Genomic DNA, 23,884 nt, shown 5'->3' with positions numbered 1-23,884 from the left:
AATTAGCTTTGATAGCTTTGCACAGTGGCAGTATCGTAGCCAATGAGGTTTATCCGAGGTGTGATTATTACTTATTGAAAACTTTTCCCAATACCACGCTGTGACGACTTGAAATATAGTCGGCATTGGCAATTTTTGACAGTCTCTATGGAGATTAAAAAAAAAAATTAGCTTTGGGGGATCCGAGAGAGTAGAGGGCAGGGTGCTTGCCTTATACATAGCCAACTTGGGTTTGATGCCAACACACCATATGATTCCCCTAAATCATGCCAGAAGTGATCCCTGAGTGCAGAGCCAGGAGTAAGCCCTGAGCACCACCAGGTATAGCCCCAAAACAAAAACAAACAAAAAAAATAGGTTTCTGGGCAAGAGGGAAAGTACAGTGGGTAGGACATGAAGCCAACTGAAGTCGATCTCTGGTACTATATTTGGTTCCTTGGGCCCCACCAGGTGTTGCTTCCTCCACAAATTAATTTTCTGTGAATAGAAAGGGACCATTTCTACTGTTTATATCCACTAAATGAATTCTTCAATAGCTGGACTGCGTTAGATAATGTCGAAGAGCTCTTTGAAACACATGCACTAATTTTTTTTTCAAATTCATTCATATGGTACTTGCATTTTCTAAATTATAACTGCATATCATCTCTCATATTTTTGGGCCATACCTGGTAGTATAGAGGGTTGCTAAAATATTAGATCTCATGATTTCGTTGTTGACTCCATGGCTTGGACATTTAGTTCTGTTCTTTCTTTTTTTTTTGGTTTTTGGGTCACACCCGGCGGTGCTCAGGGGTTACTCCTGGCTGTCTGCTCAGAAATAGCTCCTGGCAGGCACGGGGGACCATATGGGACACCGGGATTCGAACCAACCACCTTTGGTCCTGGATTGGCTGCTTGCAAGGCAAACACCGCTTTGCTATCTCTCCGGGCCCTAGTTCTGTCCTTTTTTTTTTTTTTTTTTGTGGTTTTTGGGTCACACCCGGCAGTGCTCAGGGGTTATTCCTGGCTCCATGCTCAGAAATTGCTCCTGGCAGGCACGGGAGACCATATGGGACGCCGGGATTCGAACCGATGACCTTCTGCATGAAAGGCAAATGCCTTACCTCCATGCTATCTCTCCGGCCCCAGTTCTGTCCTTTCTTAATATCACTAACACTCCTTGGTCCCTGTTCTCCATTATTTCAGATATGTCTTTCTCCTCGTCCACTCTTAACTTCTCACTATACTCTGTGGCCAACAGTATTCTAGACAATTCCCATTTAAACGATTGCGTTCCTTCATGTAGTTATTCTAAATACAACATATAAGTGATATCATCTGTATTTAAGATCCTAATTATTTAAAATGTAAAAGTAGGGACTGAAGCAACAGCACAGTAGGTAGGGTGTTGGCCTTGCACAAGACTGTCCTAGCAAACCCTGGCACCCAGTATGTCCTAAGCATGACCAAGAGTGAACCCTGAGTATTGAGCCAGGAGTATAGAGACAGTAACTCCTGGGTGCTGTCAAATGGAGACCCCAAAAGCAAAATGAAGGGCAAAGCAACTGTACAGTGGGGAGGGCTTTTGCTTTGCACAAGGCTGACCCAGGGTTATTTCTCTGACATCCCATATAATTCCTGAGCTCCACCAGGAATAATTTCTGAGTGCAGAGCCAGGAGTGTGGCCCAAAAATGAATAAAAAAGTGAAAGTATGTATGCTATTAAACTAATATAAATGTCTGACTCAATATCAGCAATATATTTTATTAGAGAAACAACATAAAGCTTTTTTCTCAATATAATTTATTATTAGTTTATTATTGTTATGAAAAGCAATGTTTCCTTCCAGAAGACTTATTTTTGGCCACACTGGCAGATGCTCAGAGATCTTGGCTCTGTGCTCGGGATCACTCCTAGTAGGTTCAGGGGACAATATGGGGTGCTAGTAATTGAAGCCAGGTCAGCTGTGTGCAGGCAATTGCTTTACCCACTGTATTACCCACTTCCACTGTCTTCTAGAAAAATTCTTGAAAGAGGGGCTGGGCCGAAGAGATAGCACAGTGGTAGGGCATTAGTCTTTCACGCAGCCAATTCAGGATGGACGGTGGTTCAAATCCCCCTGGCATCCCATATGGTACCCCGAGCATTCTAGGATAATTTCTGAGCACAGAGCCAAGAGTAACCCTGAGCACTGCCGAAAGTGACCCAAAAACCAAAACCAAAAAAAAAAAAGAATTCTTAAAAAAATCTATTTCTTTTCTAGCTCAACAATTTTTCTTTTTTTCGGGGGGGGGGGGGTGGGGGGTAGCCATACCTGGTGAAGCTCAGGGGTTACTCCTGGCTCTGCACTCAGAAATTGCTACTGGCTTGGGGAACCACATGGGATGGCAGGGGATCGAACCACGGTCCATCCTGGGTCAGCCACATGCAAAGCAAAGGCAAACGTCCTACCACTGGGCCATCACTCGGCCCCTAGCTTTACAATTTCTTTTAAAAATAGGGGCTGGCGAGGTGGCGCTAGAGGTAAGGTGTCTGCCTTGCAAGCGCTAGCCAAGGAAAGGAAGTACCACAGTTCGATCCCCCGTGTCCCATATGGTCCCCCCAAGCCAGGGGCAATTTCTGAGCACTTAGCCAGGAGTAACCCCTGAGCAAACGGGTGTGGCCCGAAAAACCAAAAAAAAATAAAAAAAAAAATAAAAAATAAAAATACACTGAAAAAAAATACATTTCAAGTGAATGAGAAAATCCTACTTAGACTGCGACATAGGATAAAGGATAGTGTTTGTTACAGCATAATATCAAGATGTCATCATCAGAAATTAGTTTGACTGTCTATGAAAATATATAGTATGGGGCCTGGAGAGATAGCACATAGGCGTTTGCCTTGCAAGCAGCCAATCCAGGACCAAAGGTGGTTGGTTCGAATCCCAGTGTCCCATATGGTCCCCCATGCCTGCCAGGAGCTATTTCTGAGCAGACAGCCAGGAGTAACCCCTGAGCACCGCCAGGTGTGGCCCAAAACCACCCCCCCAAAAATAAAGAAAATATATAGTATGTTTGGATTTAACTGTTCAAAAGTTGCTCTGACATATAACTACTATTTAGTATGCTATTATGTTTCCTAATACTCATTTTTTTTTTCTAATACTCATTTTCTTAATGAGTTTGCACATTTGGATCATATTGATATTTAAATTTTACTGTGACATTCCCATTATAACAATCCCAAAATGTCCATTTTAACTAGTCATACCTTTTCTTTCATGTTCTCAAAAGTTCCTCCCTGGGCCAATACAGTATTGGACTGCAAATCAAAAATAAATCCTGATGAATCTGAAATGTAAAGAGAAAAAAAGTATTCAATATGATCCAAAATTAACATGTAATTGATCCTACAAATAAATGGGTGAAGACTAACTGCTTTCTTCCCATAAACTTTTTTTTTTTTTTTTTTGGTTTTTGGGCCACACCCTGTGACGCTCAGGGGTTACTCCTGGCTATGCGCTCTGAAGTTGCTCCTGGCTTCTTGGGGGACCATATGGGACGCCGGGGGATCGAACCGCGGTCCGTCCTAGGCTAGAGCAGGCAAGGCAGGCACCTTACCTCCAGCGCCACCGCCCGGCCCCTCTTCCCATAAACTTTTAAAAATTAATTTCTGGGGCTGGAGAGATGCCACAACGGTAGGGCATTTGCCTTGCATGCAGCTGATCCAGGACAGATGGTGGTTCGAATCCTGCCATCCCATATGGTACCTTGTGCTTGCCAGGAGTGATTTCTGAGCATAGAGATATTAGTAAGTCCTGAATACAATCAGGTCTGGTCCAATACTCCCATGCCCCCCCAAAAGATAAACATTAAATACAACAACTACACATATTAGTCTATCCTATAATCCTGTTATCTATTATTTGTTTTGTTTTTGGATCACACTCAACAATGCTCATGAGTTACTTCTCACTCTGCACTAGAAATTACTCCTAGTGGTGCACGGGGGACCATATGAAATGCCAGGGATCAAATGTTGGCTAAATGCAAGGCAAGCACTTTACTCATTATACTGTCTCACTGGTCCTAGATAGTCTTTTTGTTTTGTTTTGTTTTAGGCCACACCTGGCAGCGTTCAGGGGTTACTCCTGGCTCTATGCTCAGAAATCGCTCCTGGAAGGCTCAGGAGACCATATAGGATGCCGGGATTTGAACCACCATCCTTCCACACGCAAGGCAAACACCCTACCTTCATGCTATCTCTCAGTCCCAGATAGTCTAGTTTAATGTAAAATATTTTTTATCTTTATTTTATTGATTGATTGGCTTTTGGCCATACCCAGAGTGCTCAGGGGTCACTCCTGGCTCTGCACTCAGAAATCGCCCCTGGCAGGTAGGGGACCATATGAGATGCCAGGAATCAAACAGGGTCCCTCCTGGGTTGACTGCATGCAAGGCAAATGTCCTACTGCTGTATTATCTCTCCAGTCCCAGATCTTTTATATATTATATACTATATAGGGGTGTGTGTTACCCCCATTTAAAGAAAGCACGCACCAGACGTGACTTTTTCCCTTCCTGGTGCAGTGCCTTCCTCCCAAAGAATTATTTGCCAAAAGGCCCGCTCAGAAGTCAATCATTTGATCCTTTGCGTGGATTATTGGCTGTAATTCCAACATGGCTGTAACATTACATTTTTCTCTTTATTTGGCCACTATAGAAATCCAGCCTCAGCTTTCCTACAGTCAGTAGGAAATGTCAGTACCAAAACCCGCCAAAAGCTCTCCGCTGGCTAGTTTATTTGTGACTTGTATTTCTAGTATAATCTGGCGCCAGCAGCTTATTTTTCTGAGTATAGGTCTATGATGGTAAACAATTATTTCCATCCCCCCTAAAATCTATTTTCCGGCAACTACATAAACATCATAAATATCTGTCTCTCTCCTCCTGGTTTCTTGAAAAACCTGCTTTTTGCTAAACCAAAAACATCTCTAGCTCTTGTTTCACAGCCCTCCAACAGGGGTCTTTCTCATCTATAGGATAATCATTTGATATGTAGATTCTAGGCCTATTTCCCCATTGTACTGCTCTCCTACTCTTTGTTCTCCCTGACCACACCTTGCATACCAGAGTTTGTGCTTAAAAATGTCATCGGCTGGGGCCCAGAGAGATAGCACAGCGGGGAGATGCTGCGTTTGCCTTGCAAGCAGCCGATCCAGGACCAAAGGTGGTTGGTTCGAATCCCAGTGTCCCATATGGTCCCCCGTGCCTGCCAGGAGCTATTTCTGAGCAGACAGCCAGGAGTAACCCCTGAGCACCGCCGGGTGTGGCCCAAAAAAAAAAACCCAAAAAATAAATAAATAAATAAATGTCATCGGCTGAACAGTAAATTTGTCTTTCGTCCCTTGGACGAGGGTCCCCATACAATGCATTTTGTGTGGTCTCATTTATTTCATTTTCATATTTCATATTCATCCGCCTTGTGTACCCGCTTATTCCTAGTGAGAATTATCTAACCCACTAAGGCTTTGCTTAGGGACGCTAACAGCAGGTGTGAAGTTGTATTCTCAAGGTTTTAAAGTGTTGTAAACCAAAGGTACTTAGCACTCTATCTCTGGTCTGGAAACCAGTATTTTAATATAGTCATTAAAAAGAATAATAAAGGGGTCGGAGACAGCATGGAGGTAAGGTGGTGTTTGCCTTGCATGCAGAAGGACAGTGGTTCGAATCCTGGCATCCCATGTGGTCCCCCGAGCCTGCCAGGAGTGATTTCTGAGCATAGAGCCAGGAGTAACCCCTGAACACTGCCAGTTATAATCCCCCACCCCCCCCCAAAAAAAGAGTAATAAAGGGGCCGGAGCAGTGGCACATGCAATAAGACATCTGCCTTGTAGGCACTAGCCTAGGACACCTGCTGTTTGATCCCCTGGAGTCCCATAAGGTCCCCCAAACACCAGGAACAATTTCTGAGCGCTTAGCCAGGAGTAATCCCTGAGTGTCACCAGGTGTGGCCCAAAAACCAAAAAAAAAAAAAAAATAATAATAATAAAGAGCTGCTACGGTTTCAGTGATTTGTCCCTCTCAAATTGCTCCATTAAAATCTTAAACTTTGGGCCAAAGCGATAGCACAGTGTGTAGGGTGCTTATTTTGCATGTGGTCAATCTGGGTTCAATCCCTGGCATCCATGCATATGGTTCCCCCGAGCCTGCCACGATAATTTCTGAGAGCAGGAATAATCTCTGATTGGGTATGGCCCCAAAACAAAAAAATTTTACATCTTGGGCCAGAGCAATAACACAGTGTCCATCCCATACGGACCCTGAGCCTACCAGGAGTAATTTCTCAGTGTATAACCAGGAGTGACACCTGTGTAGTGTCAGGTGTGACCCCCCCCAAAAAAAAAAAAACCCTTCATTATCTTGGGCCAAAGCGATAACACAGTGGGGAGGGTGTTTTGCCTTGCATGTGGCCCGTATGTGTTTGATCCCCAGCATCCCATATGCCTGTCATTCCCTCAGGAGCCAGGAGTGATTCCTGAACAAGAGCCAGGAGTAACCCCTGAGCACCCTGGCTCTGCACTCAGAAAATACTCCTGGCAGAATCTGGAGACTGTATGGGATGCCAGAGATCAAAGCCAGGTAGACCCTGTGCAAGGCCACTGTACTATCTCTCTGGTTCTAGTTTTCAGGATTATGTTGATATACAATCAGATGTGGGAAGTGGCTTATCTAACAAAATCAGGACTCCTACCATAATGATAAATTAATACTCTTATCCTTCTTATCCTTCTCTGTTCTGTTAATGTATTTATTTTGGTTTTGTTTTTTGGCTATCTGCTCAGAAATAGCTCCTGGCAGGCATGGGGGATATGGGACGCCAGGATTCGAACCAACCACCTTAGGTCCTGGGTCAGCTGCTTGCAAGGCAAACACCACTGTGCTATCTCTCCGGCCCCGTGTTAAGGTATTTAAAGAGAAAACTGGGAACAATGCAAGAAATACCAGTAATCTATGAGAATCTAAACCTACTCCTAAACCCTGGGTTACATCCAGTGTTGATTATCTCTTAGCCAATGTTGGATAAAGAGGTTTAGAAAAAGTTAAGCACAGCTATTTTACTACATGCAAACTCACACCACAAACCTAGTAAATTCTCAAATTGTTGCACTTCAGATTCTATTCAAAGATTTAACTGTGCTTAATTGCATATATCAAGACCGTGAATGTTAACAGACTGTAAACATACGCAATAGTAAGTCCAAAAGAAAGTGCTGCCTAATAAACAAAGCACACAACCATGAGTAAGGCAACATGTAATTCTTGGTAGAAACATTTCTTTCTTAATCAATTAATCAGTAGTAAGTCAACATGTCAAGAATCTAATAACTGTCCCACTATATGCATTCCTTTTACTATCTGAACTATAATATGCTAGTTGATTTTTTTGCTTTAACTTCTAATCCTTTTAGAATCAATATTTTCACAAAATACATGCATAAACCTAGATTTGAAGGCTAGGTGGCATAAAAAAGCCATCAATAGCCAGCTCAAAGAACTGTCCATGGCACTGAAGCTAAAGGCATCTTTAAGAATGAAACACCACTGATTAAGTGAAAACAAAGTGAAAAATGGCACTAGATTAAATCAGTCTTTTATACTTCAAAGGAAATGACCAGGATACAAAGATAGCTCAAGGACTGGAAGGAATTATTTACCCACCAATCATTCGATAAGGGGTTAATATCAAAGATACATAAGGCACTGGTAGAACTTTACAAGAAAAAAGATCCAACCCTATCAAAAAATGGGGAGAAGAGGACCAAAGTGACAATACAGTGGGTAGGGCACTTGCAATCCCTGGCCCCCATAGTCCCTTCAGGCGTTTGCCTTGCAAGCAGCCGATCTAGGACCAAAGGTGGTTGGTTCGAATCCCGGTGTCCCATATGGTCCCCCGTGCCTGCCAAGAGCTATTTCTGAGCAGACAACCAGGAGTAAACCCTGAGCAACGCCGGGTGTGGCCCTCCCCCCCAAAAAAAATATCAGGCTGGAGAGATAGCTCAGCGGTAGGGCATTTGCCTTAGACATAGAAGGATGGTGGTTTGAATCCCAGCATCCCATATGGTCCCCCAAGCCTGCCAGGAGCGGAGCATAGAGCCAGGAGTAACCCAAGCAGAAATGAGGAAAAATGGACTTTCATTCACTGCTGATGGGAATGTCGACTGATCCAACCTTTCTGGAAAACTATTCCTAAAAAAAAAATCTAAGAATTAAGGGCTATACACTGGTATATTGCTGTGCTATCACTCTTCCATACTATATGGATACATATCTTGCATTCCATATGGACCCCTTTGCCCACCAGGAGTGACTACTGAGTGTAGAGCCAGAAGTGAACCCTGAGCTGAGTATGGGCCTAAAACAAAAAATAACCATTTAAACAAACAAAAAAATATCTAAGAACTGAATTTTCATTTGACCCAATAACTCCACTTCTTGGAATATATCCCAAGTACCCAGAAACAAAATGGAGAAAAGACATGTGCACCACTATATTACTTGCAGCACAATAGCCAAAATCTGGAAACAATTCAAGTGTCCAAGAATAGATAGATAAAAGAAACTATGGCCCTTGTACACGATGGAATATTGCTCAGCCATAAGAAAAAATAAAGTCGTGGCATTTGCTGCTATATGGAAAGATTATGCTGAGAGAAGTTAGAGGGAGAGAAACTGGCATGGGATGACCTGTCATATGTTGGATATAAAGAAAAATAATGTAGAATGACAAATACCCAAAGACAATGAAAAAGAACATGAGAACTGGTATTAAGATGGAACATGCCGGGGCCGGGCGGTGGCGCTAAAGGTAAGGTGCCTGCTTTGCCTGCGCTAGCGTTGGACGGACCGCGGTTTGATCCCCCGGTGTCCCATATGGTCCCCCAAGCCAGGAGCGACTTCTGAGCGCATAGCCAGGAGTAACCCCTGAGCGTTACCGGGTGTGGCCCAAAAACCAAAAACCAAAAAAAAAAAAAAAAAAAAAAAAAAGATGGAACATGCCACTTGAAGATTAAAGAAGATTAAACAGATTAAAGATTAACAGATTAAAGAAGATTAAACAGAGAGGGAGCAACATCTATGATGGATGGAAGCCTTCAACAAGGAGAAGGTGGTACTGAAGGGTAGTCAAGTGTTCTGTTTGAAATTTTATTAGCAAGTTATTGTTACTGTATAAAACTTTATTAGCAACAGTTACTATTGTTACTACGCTGCAAAAAATTATTAAAAAATTGTCAGCTGACATAGGATAGACCTGGGTTCGATCCCTGGCATCCCACATGGTCCTCCAAGCCAGGAGTGATTTCTGAGCGCATAGCTAGGAGTAACCCATTGTCACTGGGTGTGGTCCAAAAAAAAAAAATAGAAGTGGATTGATAAGTGAGAGACAAATGAAAGTGGGGTGGTGTGGAAAAAGTAGACACTGGTGAAAGGATTGGTGTAGAAACAGTGTATACCCAAAACCCAATATTGAATTAACTTTGTAATTTCACTGTCTAAATTTTTAAAAATTAAAAAAAAAACTTTTTTTTTTATTTTGGGTCACACCCGGCAGTGCTCAGGGGTTACTCCTGGCTCTACGATCAGAAATCGGATCCTGGAAGCTAAGGGGACCATACTGGATGCCAAGAATCGAACCTGAGTCTGTCCAGGGTTGGCTGTGGTCAAGGCAATCAATCGCCCTACCGCTGTGCTATTGCTCTAGCCCCAGGCAAGATCATTTAGAAAGATGTGATGGGGTAGAGAGAAGTTTGTGTCCAAGAGAGGACACAGGTTTTCCTAGAGTAGAAATTAGAGCAAAGATATAGACAAGCAAGTGAAATACATATTGAAGAGTGAATATGGGCTCAAAATATACTGGCCACACAAAAACTGGCAATCTCCAGTAGAGAGGGCAGGCCAACCCTCTGCCCCACCAAAACCAAGCCTGAAACATACATCACCCAGAATCACCACCCTGCCTATGACCCTGCTTCAACATTCCTCTCTGGCTCTCTGTAGAGATATTATCTTACCAAACTCCAGGTATACAGTATTTGGGCTGATATCATCAGGACTTTTTTGGAGTGAGTGCTACCCTATTCTTTTTTTTTTTTTTTTACCCTATTCTATTAACCCTGCCTTCTCATACTTTTGGGAGACCTGGCAGCCATAGCCACACCTACAAAAGCCAGTTATCAGCAATAACAGCTTGCATTTGCACCTGTGCCACTACTTCATTTGTTTAATATTGTCATTCTCACGAGGACACACCAGGTTAGATGCCAATGTATAGTTGAAGTCACTTAATGTTCAGAAACAAAGTAACAGACGGTCAGCTAGCAACAAAAATTACTAAACCTGGAGCTGGAGAGAAAGCATGGAGGTAAGGCGTTTGCCTTGCATGCAGAAGGACAGTGGCTCGAATCTCAGCATCCAATATGGTTCCCCGAGCCTGCCAGGAGCGATTTCGGAGCGTAGAGCCAGGAGTAACCCGAGTGCTGTCAGGTGTGACCCCCTCCCCCCCCAAATTACTAAACCACCCAACAATGATTTAATGACCTCGGGAGATACAATAATTTTCACAAATTTTCTTGTCACTGTAATTTTCCCCTCTTCTTTTTTTCTTTTTCCTCTTTCTATTCCTTTTTTTTTTTTTTTGGTTTTTGGGCCACACTCGGCAGTGCTCAGGGGTTACTCCTGGCTATCTGCTCAGAAATAGCTCTTGGCAGGCACGGGGGACCATATGGGACACCGGGATTTGAACCAACCACCTTTGGTCCTGGGACAGCTGCTTGCAAGGCAAACGCTGCTGTGCTATTTCTCCGGCCCCTCTATTCCTTTTTTAAAATAATTTTTCTCTCACTTATCTGGAAACAAATGTATTACAATCAACTATGTCAAATAAAGTAAATTAAATTTAAAAAAATTTACCTGGGAGAAAAAAAAGTTATCAGGGAAAAATAAGATAATGGCTGTGGACTCTTTTCAAGTAGTCTAGTCCAGCCTCAGGTATTCCCAGAATGGAGAGTACAGATTCTCCTTTCTGCCTGAAGGCACACCAGTCTATAGTACAGAGTAGAAGACTTATGAAATTGGGGATATGCGATCAATGGCTGCAAACTGTGCACAATCATGAGCTTGATCCCTGGAACTGCAGGACTCCTGAGAACCAACTGATACTTCCCGAGCACTACCACGTGTGGTCCTGGTGTCCCAGCATCACAGAACCAGATCTGAGCACTGAACCTGCCAAGATCACAAGACCAGGGCTGAGTATTTGGGAATGAGCCCCAAGGCCCCAGACAACTACTGGTGTGGTCCTGGCGGGTGCAGTGGTCCTCAAATTATGGCCCGTGGGCCACATATTGTATTTGTTTCTTCATTGCAAAATAAGACATATGCAGTGTGCCTAAGAATTCGTTCATAAGTTTTGTTTTTAACTATAGTCAGACCCTCCAATAGTCTGAGGGACAGTGAACTGGCCCCCTGTTAAAAAAGTTTGAGGACCCCTGAGACTCTAGAGGGTAGGAAACATTTGGGAACCAGATAAATAGTATTGGTTCCTGATTTAATCCCCAGCATAGAAAAGGATACCCCAAACACTGTTAGGAGCCACTTCTTTATTTTTTCTTTTGTTTTGTTTTGTATTTAGGTCAGACATGGTGCTCAGGATTTACAGCACTCACATACGCCTGGTTGTGGTGTGGTGAAGACTAAACACTATTGTGGCACCGGGATGTACAGACAGATGTTCAGTGAAACTAAACTCCAGATTTTACACAAGGAAAGAGCTCTACAAACTGAGCTACCCTGCAAGTGAACATTTTTCTTTTTGTAGTGCTAAGGATCCAACCCAGGGTGGTGCTCAGGGAACTATCTAGGGTGCTGGGGATTGAGCCTGTATCAGTTGCATACAAGGCAAGGCTAGCTCTCTACCCCCTGGAGTGAACTGTTTAAGGAAAAATTAAACACACTTTAGAGGAATGTTTATTTTAAAATCTGGAATTCATAGTCAGGAAAGTAGAGGCTCTAGATCAGCGCGCGCGCGCACACACACACACACACACACACACACACACACACACACGCACGCACGCACGCACGCACGCACGCACGCGCAGGAATTGATTTCCAAAAACCACACACACACAGAGGAATCTGATTTTTACTATAGTATTTATCATTTGCAAATACTCAAAAGACTTTTAGCTACAACTGAGAAAAGCAAACTATGTTATGGTGACTAAGAACGAACAAACTTGGGCCCGGAGAGATAGCACAGCGATGTTTGCCTTGCAAGCAGCCAATCCAGGACCAAAGGTGGTTGGTTCGAATCCCGGTGTCCCATATGGTCCCCCGTGCCTGCCAGGAGCTATTTCTGAGCAGACAGCCAGGTGTAACCCCTGAGCATCGCCGGGTGTGGCCCAAAAACCAAAAAAACAAAAACAAAAACAAAACAAAAAAAAAGGACGAACAAACTTGTTCTACCAAATCTACATGTTTTATTTATGCAAATGTACTATACAATGAAACTACAGCTTTTTGTTGTTTGTTTGTTTGTTTTTGGGCCACACCCAGTGACACTCGGGTTACTCCTGGCTCTGTGCTCAGAAATCGCTCCTGGCTTGGGGGACCATATGGGACGTTGGGGTATCGAACCATGGTTCAGCTTAGGCTAGCGCCAGCAAGGCAGACACCTTACCACTTTGAAACTACAGATTTTAAAACCAAAGGCAAGCCTGGCATTTTATTTTCATGAGAATACTTTTGATGTTCTATACACCCAGTAGTATACAGGGTCTATTCCCAGCTCAGTGCTCAGAGATCACTCTCAGCAGTTCTCAGAGAATATGTGCATGAAGTAAGAAATCAATTCCAGGGTTAGAATCACAAAACCATTTGATCCCTCTCCCAAGGTCCCTATAATGATGGTTTTGTATTGCTTAATGAATTAAATTTAAAAGTGTTTCTTCAGAGAATTAGATTTAGTTTTGTTTTGAATTATAGAACATTAAAATTAAATTGAATGAGGGATAAAGCAATATAACTAATATCATTTTTTAGCAAATACCAGTTATGTATTCTAGCACTGTGGTTAAATTTGCCCCTTTAATTAATGTAGTGATTCTTGGAAAACTGAAGGTGATTTTATAGTCTTTGTTCTCCCCCTTACTCTTTTTGTGTGTTTGTTTTTGTTTTTTGGGTCACACCCGGCAGTGCTCAGAGGTTACTCACTTCTGGCTCTATAATCAGAAATCACTCCTGGCAGGTTTAGGGGACCATATGGGATGCCGGGATTCGAACCACTGACCTTCTGCATACAAGGCAAATGCCTTACCTCCATGCTAGCTCTCTGGCACTCCCTTACTCATAAAAGTATTATTAATAACAGTTCCTAATTCTGTCATTAAATATTTTACTTTTTTTTGTTTGTTTGTTTATGGGCCACACCCGGTGATGCACAGAGATTATTCCTGGCTATGCACTCAGAAATCACTACTGGCTGGGGGGAACCATATGGAACACCAGGGGATCAAACTGTGGTCCATCCTAGGTCAGCTACTTGCAAGGCAAACAACCTACCACTGCGCCACTGCTCTGGCCCTATATTTTATTTTATTAATTTTTATATTTTTATATTTTATTTTAAATGGAAGAATTACTAATAATCCCAGAAAAAAGCTATAGAAGAGATTAAAAGGGCTGGAGAGATAGCATAGAGGTAAGGTGTTTGCCTTTCATGCAGAAGGTCATTGGTTCAAATCCCAGCATCCCATATGGTCCCCCGAGCCTGCCAGGAGCGATTTCTGAGCATGGAGCCAGGAGTAACCCCTAAGCACTACCGGGTGTAACCCAAAAATAAAAAAAAATAAAAAAAAAAGAAGGAGGAGGAGGAGGAGGAGGATGAACGAGGAGGAGGAGGAGGAGGAGGAGGAGGAGGAGAAGGAGGAGGAGGAGGAGAAGAGATTTAAAAGAATGGGAAGCATTTTATTTATTTTTTTGTTTTGGAGCCACCCCTAGAGGTGCTCAGGGATCATTTCTGGCAGGTTCCGGGGACCATATGGAATGCTGAAGATTGAATCCTGGTTGGCCATGTGAAAGGCAAAAACTCTACCTATGCCCAATATTTTTTGTTTGTTTGTTTTTGTTTTTGGGCCACACCCGGCGGTGCTCAGGGGTTACTCCTGGCTGTCTGCTCAGAAATAGCTCCTGGCAGGCACGGGGGACCATATGGGACACCGGGATTCGAACCAACCACCTTTGGTCCTGGATCGGCTGCTTGTAAGGCAAACACCACTGTGCTATCTCTCCGAGCCCTATGCCCCCAATATTTTAATCTTGTATTATTTCTGTCTCTAGAGAAACCTCAACTCAAACTATAGACTATATTTTTTGTTTTTGTTTTGTTTTTTTGGGCCACACTTGATAGATGCTCAGGGGTTACTCCTGACTAAGCGCTCAGAAATTGCCCCTGGCTTGGGGGGACCATATGGGATGCCGGGGGGAATCGAACTGCGGTCCTTCCTTGGCTAGTGCTTGCAAGGCAGACACCTTACCTCTAGCGTCACCTCACCGGCCCCATTATAGACTATTTTTATTCCTGTTTATCTCCTACCCTTTCTGACCTAACATCTTCAATACCTTTACTCTCCTAAAAGTACATTTTCAAGAAACATTTTAGCTTTCCTAAAAGTATAATTCAGTTTTTGTGAGAGAGAGATTAGGACCACCTGGGTGAAGTTTAGGGGCTTCTCCTGGTTTGTTGCTTCTGGAACCATGGGGTACTAGGACTGAAGCCCAGGCCTCTTGGCCTCTTGCATTCAAAACATGAGCTCCAGTCTAATCACTATCTTTCCAGCCCAATATTTCAATGTAATAGGGTTATAAGAGAAGAAAGCGGGGCCCAGAGAGATAGTACAGCAGTGTTTGCCTTGCAAGCAGCCAATCCAGGACCAAAGGTGGTTGGTTCGAATCCAAGATGTCCCAGATGGTCCCCCATGCCTGCCAGGAGTTATTTCTGAGCAGACAGCCAGGAGTAACCCCTGAGCAACGCCGGGTGTGGCCCAAAACCAAAAAAAAAAAAAAAAAAGAGTAGAAAGCAATTTCTGGGGCCGGGTAGGTGGCGCTGGAGGTAAGGTGTCTGCCTTGCAAGCGCTAGCCAAGGAAGGACCGCGGTTCGATCCCCCGGCGTCCCATATGGTCCCTCCAAGCCAGGGGCGATTTCTGAGCACATAGCCAGGAGTAACCCCTGAGCGTCAAACGGGTGTGGCCCAAAAACCAAAAAAAAAAAAAAAAAAAAAAAAAAAGAAAGCAATTTCTGTATGAATTAACTAGGACATAAAAACATAAAGCTATACTCTAATGTTCACAATTAAGTTTAAAAAATAAATTATAAGTGTAACATTCCATATTCTTCTAAAATTATTTGTAGCCATGACAAAAAGTTGTTGTAACTTCTAGTAGTTAATACGTCACTGGATGAGGAAAAGTATAACTTTCCAAACAAACACATTAAGGAAATACTTTTAGGAATGCAGAATCTTTGTGCCTTGGGGACAGTCAGACCTGGATCTGGGATCTAGGCAGGGACAGGGAGGCTCCCGTCCTAATCCGCTCCATCAAGCTCGAACAGGGCTCCTTTTCCAGCCTTCTCTCAGTCTCCTCCTGGGTTCCAGTGCCATCACTGTTCATCTATCCTTTGGGGCCAACCAGGAGGGAATAGGGAACCTCATGCCTTACTCCCTTCCACCAAATGCAAACTGAGCTGTCCTTTTGGGTATTTTCTCAGGCTCCTTTCAGGTCATTACTGAAACCCCTTTCCTTCCCATCAGTCCTCCTTTTCCCAAATCTCGCATATGCTAGTATGTTCATACGCAGTCATTTCAATTTATATCATAGACTTCATAGCAGATTGGATTTAGCACTTTTTTCTCTTAGAAAATATACAGCTCAAGGGGCCTGGAGAGATAGCACAGCGGCGTTTGCCTTGCAAGCAGCCGAACCAGGACCAAAGGTGGTTGGTTCGAATCCCAGTGTCCCATATGGTCCCCCCATGCCTGCCAGGAGCTATTTCTGAGCAGACAGCCAGGAGTAACCCCTGAGCACTGCCAGGTGTGGCTCAAAAACAAAAACAAAAAAAAAATATATATATATACAGCTCAAAAACCAGCTGAACAAATTAATAAATTAGCATGCAAATTTTTTTTTTCGGTTTTTGGGCCACACCCAGTGTTGCTCAGGGGTTACTCCTGGCTGTCTGCTCAGAAATAGCTCCTGGCAGGCACGGGGGACCATATGGGACACCGGGATTCGAACCAACCACCTTTGGTCCTGGATCGGCTGCTTACAAGGCAAACGCTGCTGTGCTATCTCTCCGGGCCCAGCAATATTTTTACCATACTTAGATAACCTTGCTAGTTTATATACCTTGAGTCACATTTCATACAAACAATTCAATAGATCACTTTCTTAAACACTCTACTACTCCAGCACTCCAAACCACTAAACGCAAAGAGCAATGGGGAAGCTAAAGAAGACATCTACTGAGGTCGCAATTGCACTATCCAAACCAACACTAAATAATCTACTCAAAGAGCAATTACACTAATTGTAATTGATACAACCCTACACAATATAATGGTACAACAGCCCTTTCGGTCAATAATTTCCTTACATGTCAATAGATTAAACTCTCCCATCAAGAACAGATTCAGCTGTTTGGATTGAACAGGTATATAATCCACTGCTCTTTATTATTTTTTTAAACTACTCTTTGTTTTTGTTTTTTTTGTTTTTTGGTTTTTGGGCCACACCCATTTGACGCTCAGGGGTTACTCCTGGCTATGCGCTCAGAAATCACCCCTGGCTTGGGGGGACCATATGGGACGCCTGGGAATCAAACTGCGGTCCGTCCGCTAGCGCTTGCAAGGCAGACACCTTACCTCTAGCACCACCTTCCCGGCCTCTTTTTTTTTTTTTTTGGTTTTTGGTTTTTGGTTTTTGGGCCACACCCGGTAGTGCTCAGGGGTTACTCCTGGCTGTCTGCTCAGAATTAGCTCCTGGCAGGCATGGGGGACCATATGGGACACCAGGATTCGAACCAACCACCTTTGGTCCTGGATTTGCTGCTTGCAAGGCAAACACCGCTGTGCTATCTCTCCGGGCCCCTTAACTACTCTTTATAGATGTCTGTAATAATGTTCTACTGCTTTTATCCACAGAAACAGGTGCAGAATGTGTTTGGAAGCCACGAACTCCCACTACAGTGCTTGCGAAAAGTAGTTTTAATGTCTTAATTTTACTATGTCATCTGGTATTTCCCCCCATTTATCCCTTTTTTACCCTTAGTTCTTAACTCCTCAGAAAGCGGAACATTTCCCCCACCCCAGCCCAGCCAGCTGCCAACCAGCCCCCAAAGTGAAGATAGACTCTCAACCCCAGAAGAAGCTGCCACTGCCGCTACTGCTGCTGCTGCTGCTGATTTGCTCTCAGCAGCCCCTTTTCCCCCAGCTCCTTTCTCTGTGGACCGTTGCTCGATACCAGATTCAGTTTCTGAGAAGCCCTCAACTCCAGAATATTTCCTGATATGTGCCTTAAAGAGGACATGTATATCTTCTCTAAGTATCTCCTTAGATGTATTTCCTTAATAGGTATAACCCTTATTGTCTATCTTCTTATGTAGCAGCAATTTCCCCCATTTGAGGGGGATCTATTTAGTAGGGAATTCTAGTAGATGAGTTTCTCCAGTGTTCTGAGTTCATGTTAGAAACAGGTTATAGGGATTGTTTAGCCTGTTATTTTTACCCCCATATGCACCAGTAGTATCACATGGCATTGTTCCTTTATGTATGAACACATTAAAGTGGAAATCTTAGGGGGGGCAGGGTTCAGGATTTTGGGTCATACCCAGTGATGCTCAGGGGTTACTCCTGGCTATGCGCTCAGAAATCGCTCCTGGCTTGGAGGACCATATGGGACACTGGGGAGATCGAACCTCGGTCTGTCCTATATCAGCCACGTGGCAAGGCAAATGCCCTACCGCTTGCACCACTGCTCCAGCCCCTAAAAAGGGGAAATCTTAGAAAAAATAAAAAAAGAAAGAAAAGCCTTTCAGGATATACTGGTAAATGCGCTCATCAGTGTGTAACTATGCTTGTAACAATTTATGCTCACATGTAATCTTGATCTTACCCTTCTGGTTTTGTTTCCTAGACATTGCAGTTTCTTTTATCTCAAAATACACAGAAGAAAAATATCCTTTTGCCGTCTAGGCTCTGATGAGTTATCTCAGATTTAAAGTAGGCAACATTAGTCTGAAGTTAGAGATGATAAATTCAAAATCCTGGCTATTTGAAATTCTTCTTGTAGTTGGTCTTAGTTGGTTGATCTCCTTTTCTTCTCTAGTATCAACTTCTAGTTAGGGAACAGCATTGCAGACCTTTTTATGGCACTTTTTCTAGAGGGAAAAAAACATTCATAGTTACTTCAATAGCAAATAATCCCAAAAGGTAACCATACTTTTATTTTGCTGGGTTTTTCCCCCTTCATAGGTGAAATTAGTTACTAAAAGACAAGCATTCTCTAAAAAGACTGAGCTTTAATACTTTAAGAAATCTTAATATTAGGGCCAGAGAGGTAGTACAGAGGGTAAGATGTTTGCCTCGTACATGGCCAACCCAGGTTCAATCTCCCAAACACTGCCAGGAATGACCCTTGAGCTCAGAGACAGAAGTAAACCCTGAGTACCGCCAGGTGTAGCTCCAAAACAACCCCAAAAAAAGAAATCTTTTTTTTTTTTTGTTTTTGGGCCACACCCGTTTGTCGCTCAGGGGTTACTCCTGGTTATACGCTCAGAAATCACCCCTGGCTTGGGGGGACCATATGGGACACCGGGGGATCGAACCGAGGTCCATCCACTTGCAAGGCGGACACCTAACCTGTAGCGCCACCTTCCTGGCCCCAAAAATAAATCTTTTTTTTTTTTTTGGTTTTTGGGCCACACCCGGTGACGCTCAGGGGTTACTCCTGGCTATGTGCTCAGAAGTCGCTCCTGGCTTGGGGGACCATATGGGACACCGGGGGATCGAACCATGGTCCGTCCTAGGCTAGCGCAGGCAAGGCAGGCACCTTACCTTTAGCGCCACCGCCCGGCCCCAAAAAAAAAAAAAAAAGAAATCTTAACAGTACAGCAAGTCGTGTATTTATTTGCCTTGTATGCAGCTGACCCAGATTAGATCTGTCACATCCCATAAATCCCCCAAGCACCACCAGTTATAATTAATAATTGCAGAGCCAGGAGTTAGGCCTAAGCAACACCAGAGAGGTATGGTCCAAAAACCAAAATAAATGCAATTTATTTTATTCAACATACATGTTTAAGTTCTCTTCTTAACATTTAAAAAAATATCTCAAATACCTTCCACCCCTCCTCAATATAAAATATTAGTTCTGATCATTCCTTAAGATCTTTCTAACCACTTGTTCTTTCACATCAAAAGTCCTTCCTCTTTCTCTAGAATATTCTGTATCTAGCCTTTTGGGTTTCCCAAAAGAATAAAGCTGCAAGTAAATTGGCCTGGAGATGTGGAAAGTAGGTTGAAAAGGATGTCACATGAATGGGAAAGAGAATAAAGTAATTTTAAGAAAAACAATCAAAATTTGTACTATTAGATAGCAAAGATCTAGATACTATAAAGACATTAATGTTATTTTTTTCCATTTAAAATACTTATATTCAAAAAAGAAATACTAAAGAAATACATGCCTCTGGGACAAGTATATGATTAAAGTGCTGGAATGAATGCTTTGTGCAAAGAGCTCCATCCAGACTTTATCTCAAGCATAAAATGGACCTCTGAGCTCCCAACCATCACTGGGTGTGGTAAAAAATTAAATAAATAAATGCTCTGTTTGAGAAAATACAAGCAGGTACTTGCCTTTCACAAGACTTAACTAGGTTTGACTCCTAAGCACTGCATATGGTTCTCACAAATACTGAAGAAGTGATTACAAAGAACAGATGTAGGACAGGTGTAGGAGTAAACTGTGAGCGAGGGACCATATGGGATGTGGAGATTTGAACCACCGTTGGTCCTGGATCTGCTGCTTACAAGGCAAATACCCTACCACTGTGCTATCTCTCTAGCCCTGAATTTAGTAACATTTATTTCAACTTAAAAATCCAATAACAACAACCAAAAAATCCAATAAACAGGGGCCAGAGCAATAGCACAGCAGTAAGGTATTTGCCTTACAGAATGGACCCCGGTTCGAATCCCGACATCCCATATGGTTCCCCAAGCCTGCCAGGAGTGACTCCCCAACCCCCCTCAAAAAATCCAATAAACAGGGGGCAGAGAGATAGCACAGCAGTATGGTGTTTGCCTTGCATACTGGCAACTCAAGATGGACCCAATTCGATCCCTGGCATCCCATATGGTCCCCCAACCCTGCCAGGAGTGATTTCTGAGAGCAAAGCCAGGAGTAACCTGAGGACCATTAAGTGTGGCCTAAAAACAAACAAACAAATCTAATAAACAAGCTAAATAAAAGTCATTAAGAACTTAACTTGGCAAGATAGTACAGTGAGTAGAGCATTTGCCCTACAATGTGAAGAACCCAGGTTTAATCCCCAGCACCACAGAGGATCTTCTGAGAACTCTAAAGAGTGATCCCTTAAGCAAAAAGCCAGGATTAGCGCCATAGGGTGTGGTCCAAAACAAAACAAAAGGACCTACAAATGCTAACATTCTAGATTCTTGGGGGGAAAAAAAAAAAGATTTAGTTTTTTTATTTGTTTTTTTTGGAGGGGGGATGGAGGACAGGGTGAGGTGGGCCATATCTAGTAGTGCTCAGGGAACCATATGTTGTGCCTGGGGTCAAAATGAGGTTGTATGTATATGTATGTATGTATGTATGTATGTATGTATGGGGTCAAAATGAGGTTGGCTGTATAAGGTAAATGCCTTATCCTCTGTACTATCTCTGGGACCCCATTTTCAGTGATTTTTGTTTGTTAGAACGTGCAAGACAAACACCCTACCTGCTGTGCTATTGCTCTGACTGACCCCTTCAGCAAATTTTTAAAAAAGGGGTTTGTTTCTTCATGAGAAAGTAATAGAGTTCTTATTCCACAATACTTGATTGTCACTAAATATATTTATTACAATTATAAAGGCATATAATAATCCAAATTAACACTGATATAGTCTAAAAACCATGAACAAAATAATTTCCTTAAGTAGAGTAAAAAGTGATTGTAAGATCTTACCATAATTCTTTACTCAGCAAATATCTTTATTCATTATTATTTCATTTCTAATTCATATGCTTCTCTAAAACTTCTCTCTATATTTATAAGATCTGAGGAGAAATTGCTTGCTTTCCTGCGTAATCCCTCACACCATATAGTGTCCTGAGCCCCACCAGTAGTAATCTCTTAGTTTATCTGAGTGTGACCCAAAAACAACCACCAAAAAGATTATAAAGTATATATATATACATATATATAAAGTATAAATTACTTTGAAAATTAACATTTACTTTGAAATGCCAATGAGAGGGTAGAGAGATAGTATAGTGGCTAAGGCACATGCCTTGCATTCAACTGACCAAGATTTGATCCCCAGCACCATATATAGTCTCCCTGAAATACAACCAGGAGTGATCTTGAGCCAGGAGTAATCCCTGAGCACAGACAACATAACATCCCTACCCCCCAAAAATACTCTCACACTGGAAACCAGGAGATGATTCAGTGGCTAATGTACCTGCCTTGCAAGCACAAGACTGCAAATATAATCCCAGTGTCCCTTCAAGCACCCAGTGCAAGCCTGGCAAGGAACTTCGCTGGCACTACAAGTGATTTCCTACCGCAACACAGCCAGGTATGAGAAAGAACCAAACTATTAAGTGTGAAACACCTCCTTAAACACCTCACTAAAAGTGGAAAAGCACCAAAACCAAATGTTTTTGTATGAGACCTCTGATCCTCACAACACCATTATCAACAGAGGAAAAAATAGAGGCAGGTGGAACTGGAACAACACAATTGGAAATTAGAACAAAATAGAATTTCTGGAAATTTAAAGTACATTCTAAGTGAAAAACTCAAAAGAGAATATGTGATACCACAAGTCTTTACTGCTAGAAAAAGACACAGGAGCCCACCATTGCTTAAGATTAGTCATCAATAACAGCTGTAAATGTGGGCGTAGAGGAAGCATAAAGGGAGAGAAGAAAAAAAAGGAGAGCAGAAATACAGACCTATTTCCCTTCCCCTTTCACCACCAGTTAGATGGTTAGAACCCAAACACCAAACCCAAGCACATAAATTATCCTCAGCTGTGTGAATTCTTTATTGTAACGTTAAACAATACTGATCACTTCTTCCTCACCCATACCATCACACATATAAACTTCATTCCTCCTCTCTCCCCAAAGCATATATGTGCAAGAAGCTCATGGGAAGAGAGGCAGTTTTAGGCAAAAACAAAACAAGGCAATTAAAAAAGCTACTTTTTGTTTTGTTTTGAGGTCACACCCAGCAGCACTCAGGGGACCATACGGGATGCCAGGATTCGAACCACTGTTCTGCATGCAAGGCAAACGCCCCACTGCTGTGCCATCTCTCTGGCCCCTAAAAGAGCAACTTTGTTTGCTGATTCTTATCCATAAAAGGAGAAGTGTTCTACCATTAAGCTATATTCACTGTGAAAATACTTTTTTTGTGCTTATGGGAACCAGAGTGATAGCACAGTGAGTAGAAGGATGCTTGCCTTACACACAGTCAACCCAGATTCAATCCCCTGAGTCCTGCCAGATGTGCTGAGTGTAAAGCCAAGAGTGTAAAGCCCTGAGGGTGTGTGGTCCAAGAACAAAAACAAAATTTTAAAAAATGGCCTACATTCAATAACAGTCCCAATAAAAGTGACACCTCAGGGCCAGAGCGATAACACAACAACAGGGTGTTTGCCTTGTATGCAGCCATCTAGGGTTCTATTCCTGGAATCCCATACCGTTCCTGGAGCCTACCAGGAGTTATTTCTGAGTGCAAAGCCAGAAGTAATTCCTGAGCGCTGCCATGTGTAGCCCCACCACCACCAAAAATAAAAAAGGTGAAACCAGAGCAGAACCAGGAGTAAGCCCTAAGCATACCCAGTGTCTCTTCAATTTTAAATGCCAAAATAAACATTTTTCTTTCTATTTGAGAATTTGGGGTGACTGAGGCCACTTCTGGCATGCTCAGGGCTTGTTCCAGGGTTTTGTGCTCAGGGATCACACCTGGCTATGCTCAGGGGATCATATGTGGTGTTGGAGATTAAATAAGGGCCGCACGCAAGCCAAGTGTTTTAATCCTTGTACTGTCTCTCCAGTCCCAATAATTCACATTTAAGATAATTAAGTGTCTTAGATCACTGGCAGTGAATTTAATGTTCTATCAGTGGTCCTCAAACTATGGCCCGCAGGCCACATACTGTATTTGTACCTGTTTTGTTTCTTCATTGCAAAATAAGATATATGCAGTGTGCATAAGAATTCGTTCATAAGTTTTGTTTTTACTAAGTCAGACCCTCCAATAGTCTGAGGGACAGTGAACTGGCCCCCTGTTTAAAAAGTTTGAGGACCCCTGGAACTCATAGAAGAAATAAACTGAATTCTATGTTCCCAGATTATAAATAAGGCTAAAACTCAACTTCTGGGGTCATAGTGGTTAGAAAAGTTGTAGGGGGTTTGCTTTGCATGCAGCTGACCCAGGACAAAATCGGGTTTGATCCCCAGCTTCCAGATGGTTCCCCAAGCCGGGAATGATGATTTCTGAGTGCAGAGCCAGGGGTAAACCTCTGAGCGTTGCCAGTTGTAGCTCAAAATAAACAACAA

General features: G+C 42.8%; 1 protein-coding gene and 1 non-coding gene across 2 annotated transcripts in view; one reads left to right on the top strand and one right to left on the bottom strand.

The window, feature by feature from the left end:
• SPATS2 (spermatogenesis associated serine rich 2) overlaps nt 1-18,437 on the bottom strand; it is an 82,116-nt gene extending 63,679 nt beyond the window's left edge. Inside the window, exons 1-2 of the mRNA XM_049783654.1 lie at nt 18,197-18,437; nt 3,237-3,316 (exon numbers count right to left, since the gene is read on the bottom strand). Of these exons, the coding sequence (XP_049639611.1) occupies nt 3,237-3,316; nt 18,197-18,221 (105 nt within the window). The 5' untranslated portion in view covers nt 18,222-18,437. The remainder of the gene's footprint in view (nt 1-3,236; nt 3,317-18,196) is intronic.
• On the top strand, nt 14-154 carry LOC126023374 (U4 spliceosomal RNA). Its single transcript, XR_007500511.1, has one exon. It is a non-coding gene; the product is annotated as a U4 spliceosomal RNA (small nuclear RNA).
• Nucleotides 18,438-23,884: the final 5,447 nt, after the last annotated feature.

Source organism: Suncus etruscus, chromosome 11 (assembly GCF_024139225.1).
Source record: "Suncus etruscus isolate mSunEtr1 chromosome 11, mSunEtr1.pri.cur, whole genome shotgun sequence".
NCBI lineage: Eukaryota > Metazoa > Chordata > Mammalia > Eulipotyphla > Soricidae > Suncus > Suncus etruscus.
This window is presented reverse-complemented; position numbering and strand designations above follow the sequence as displayed.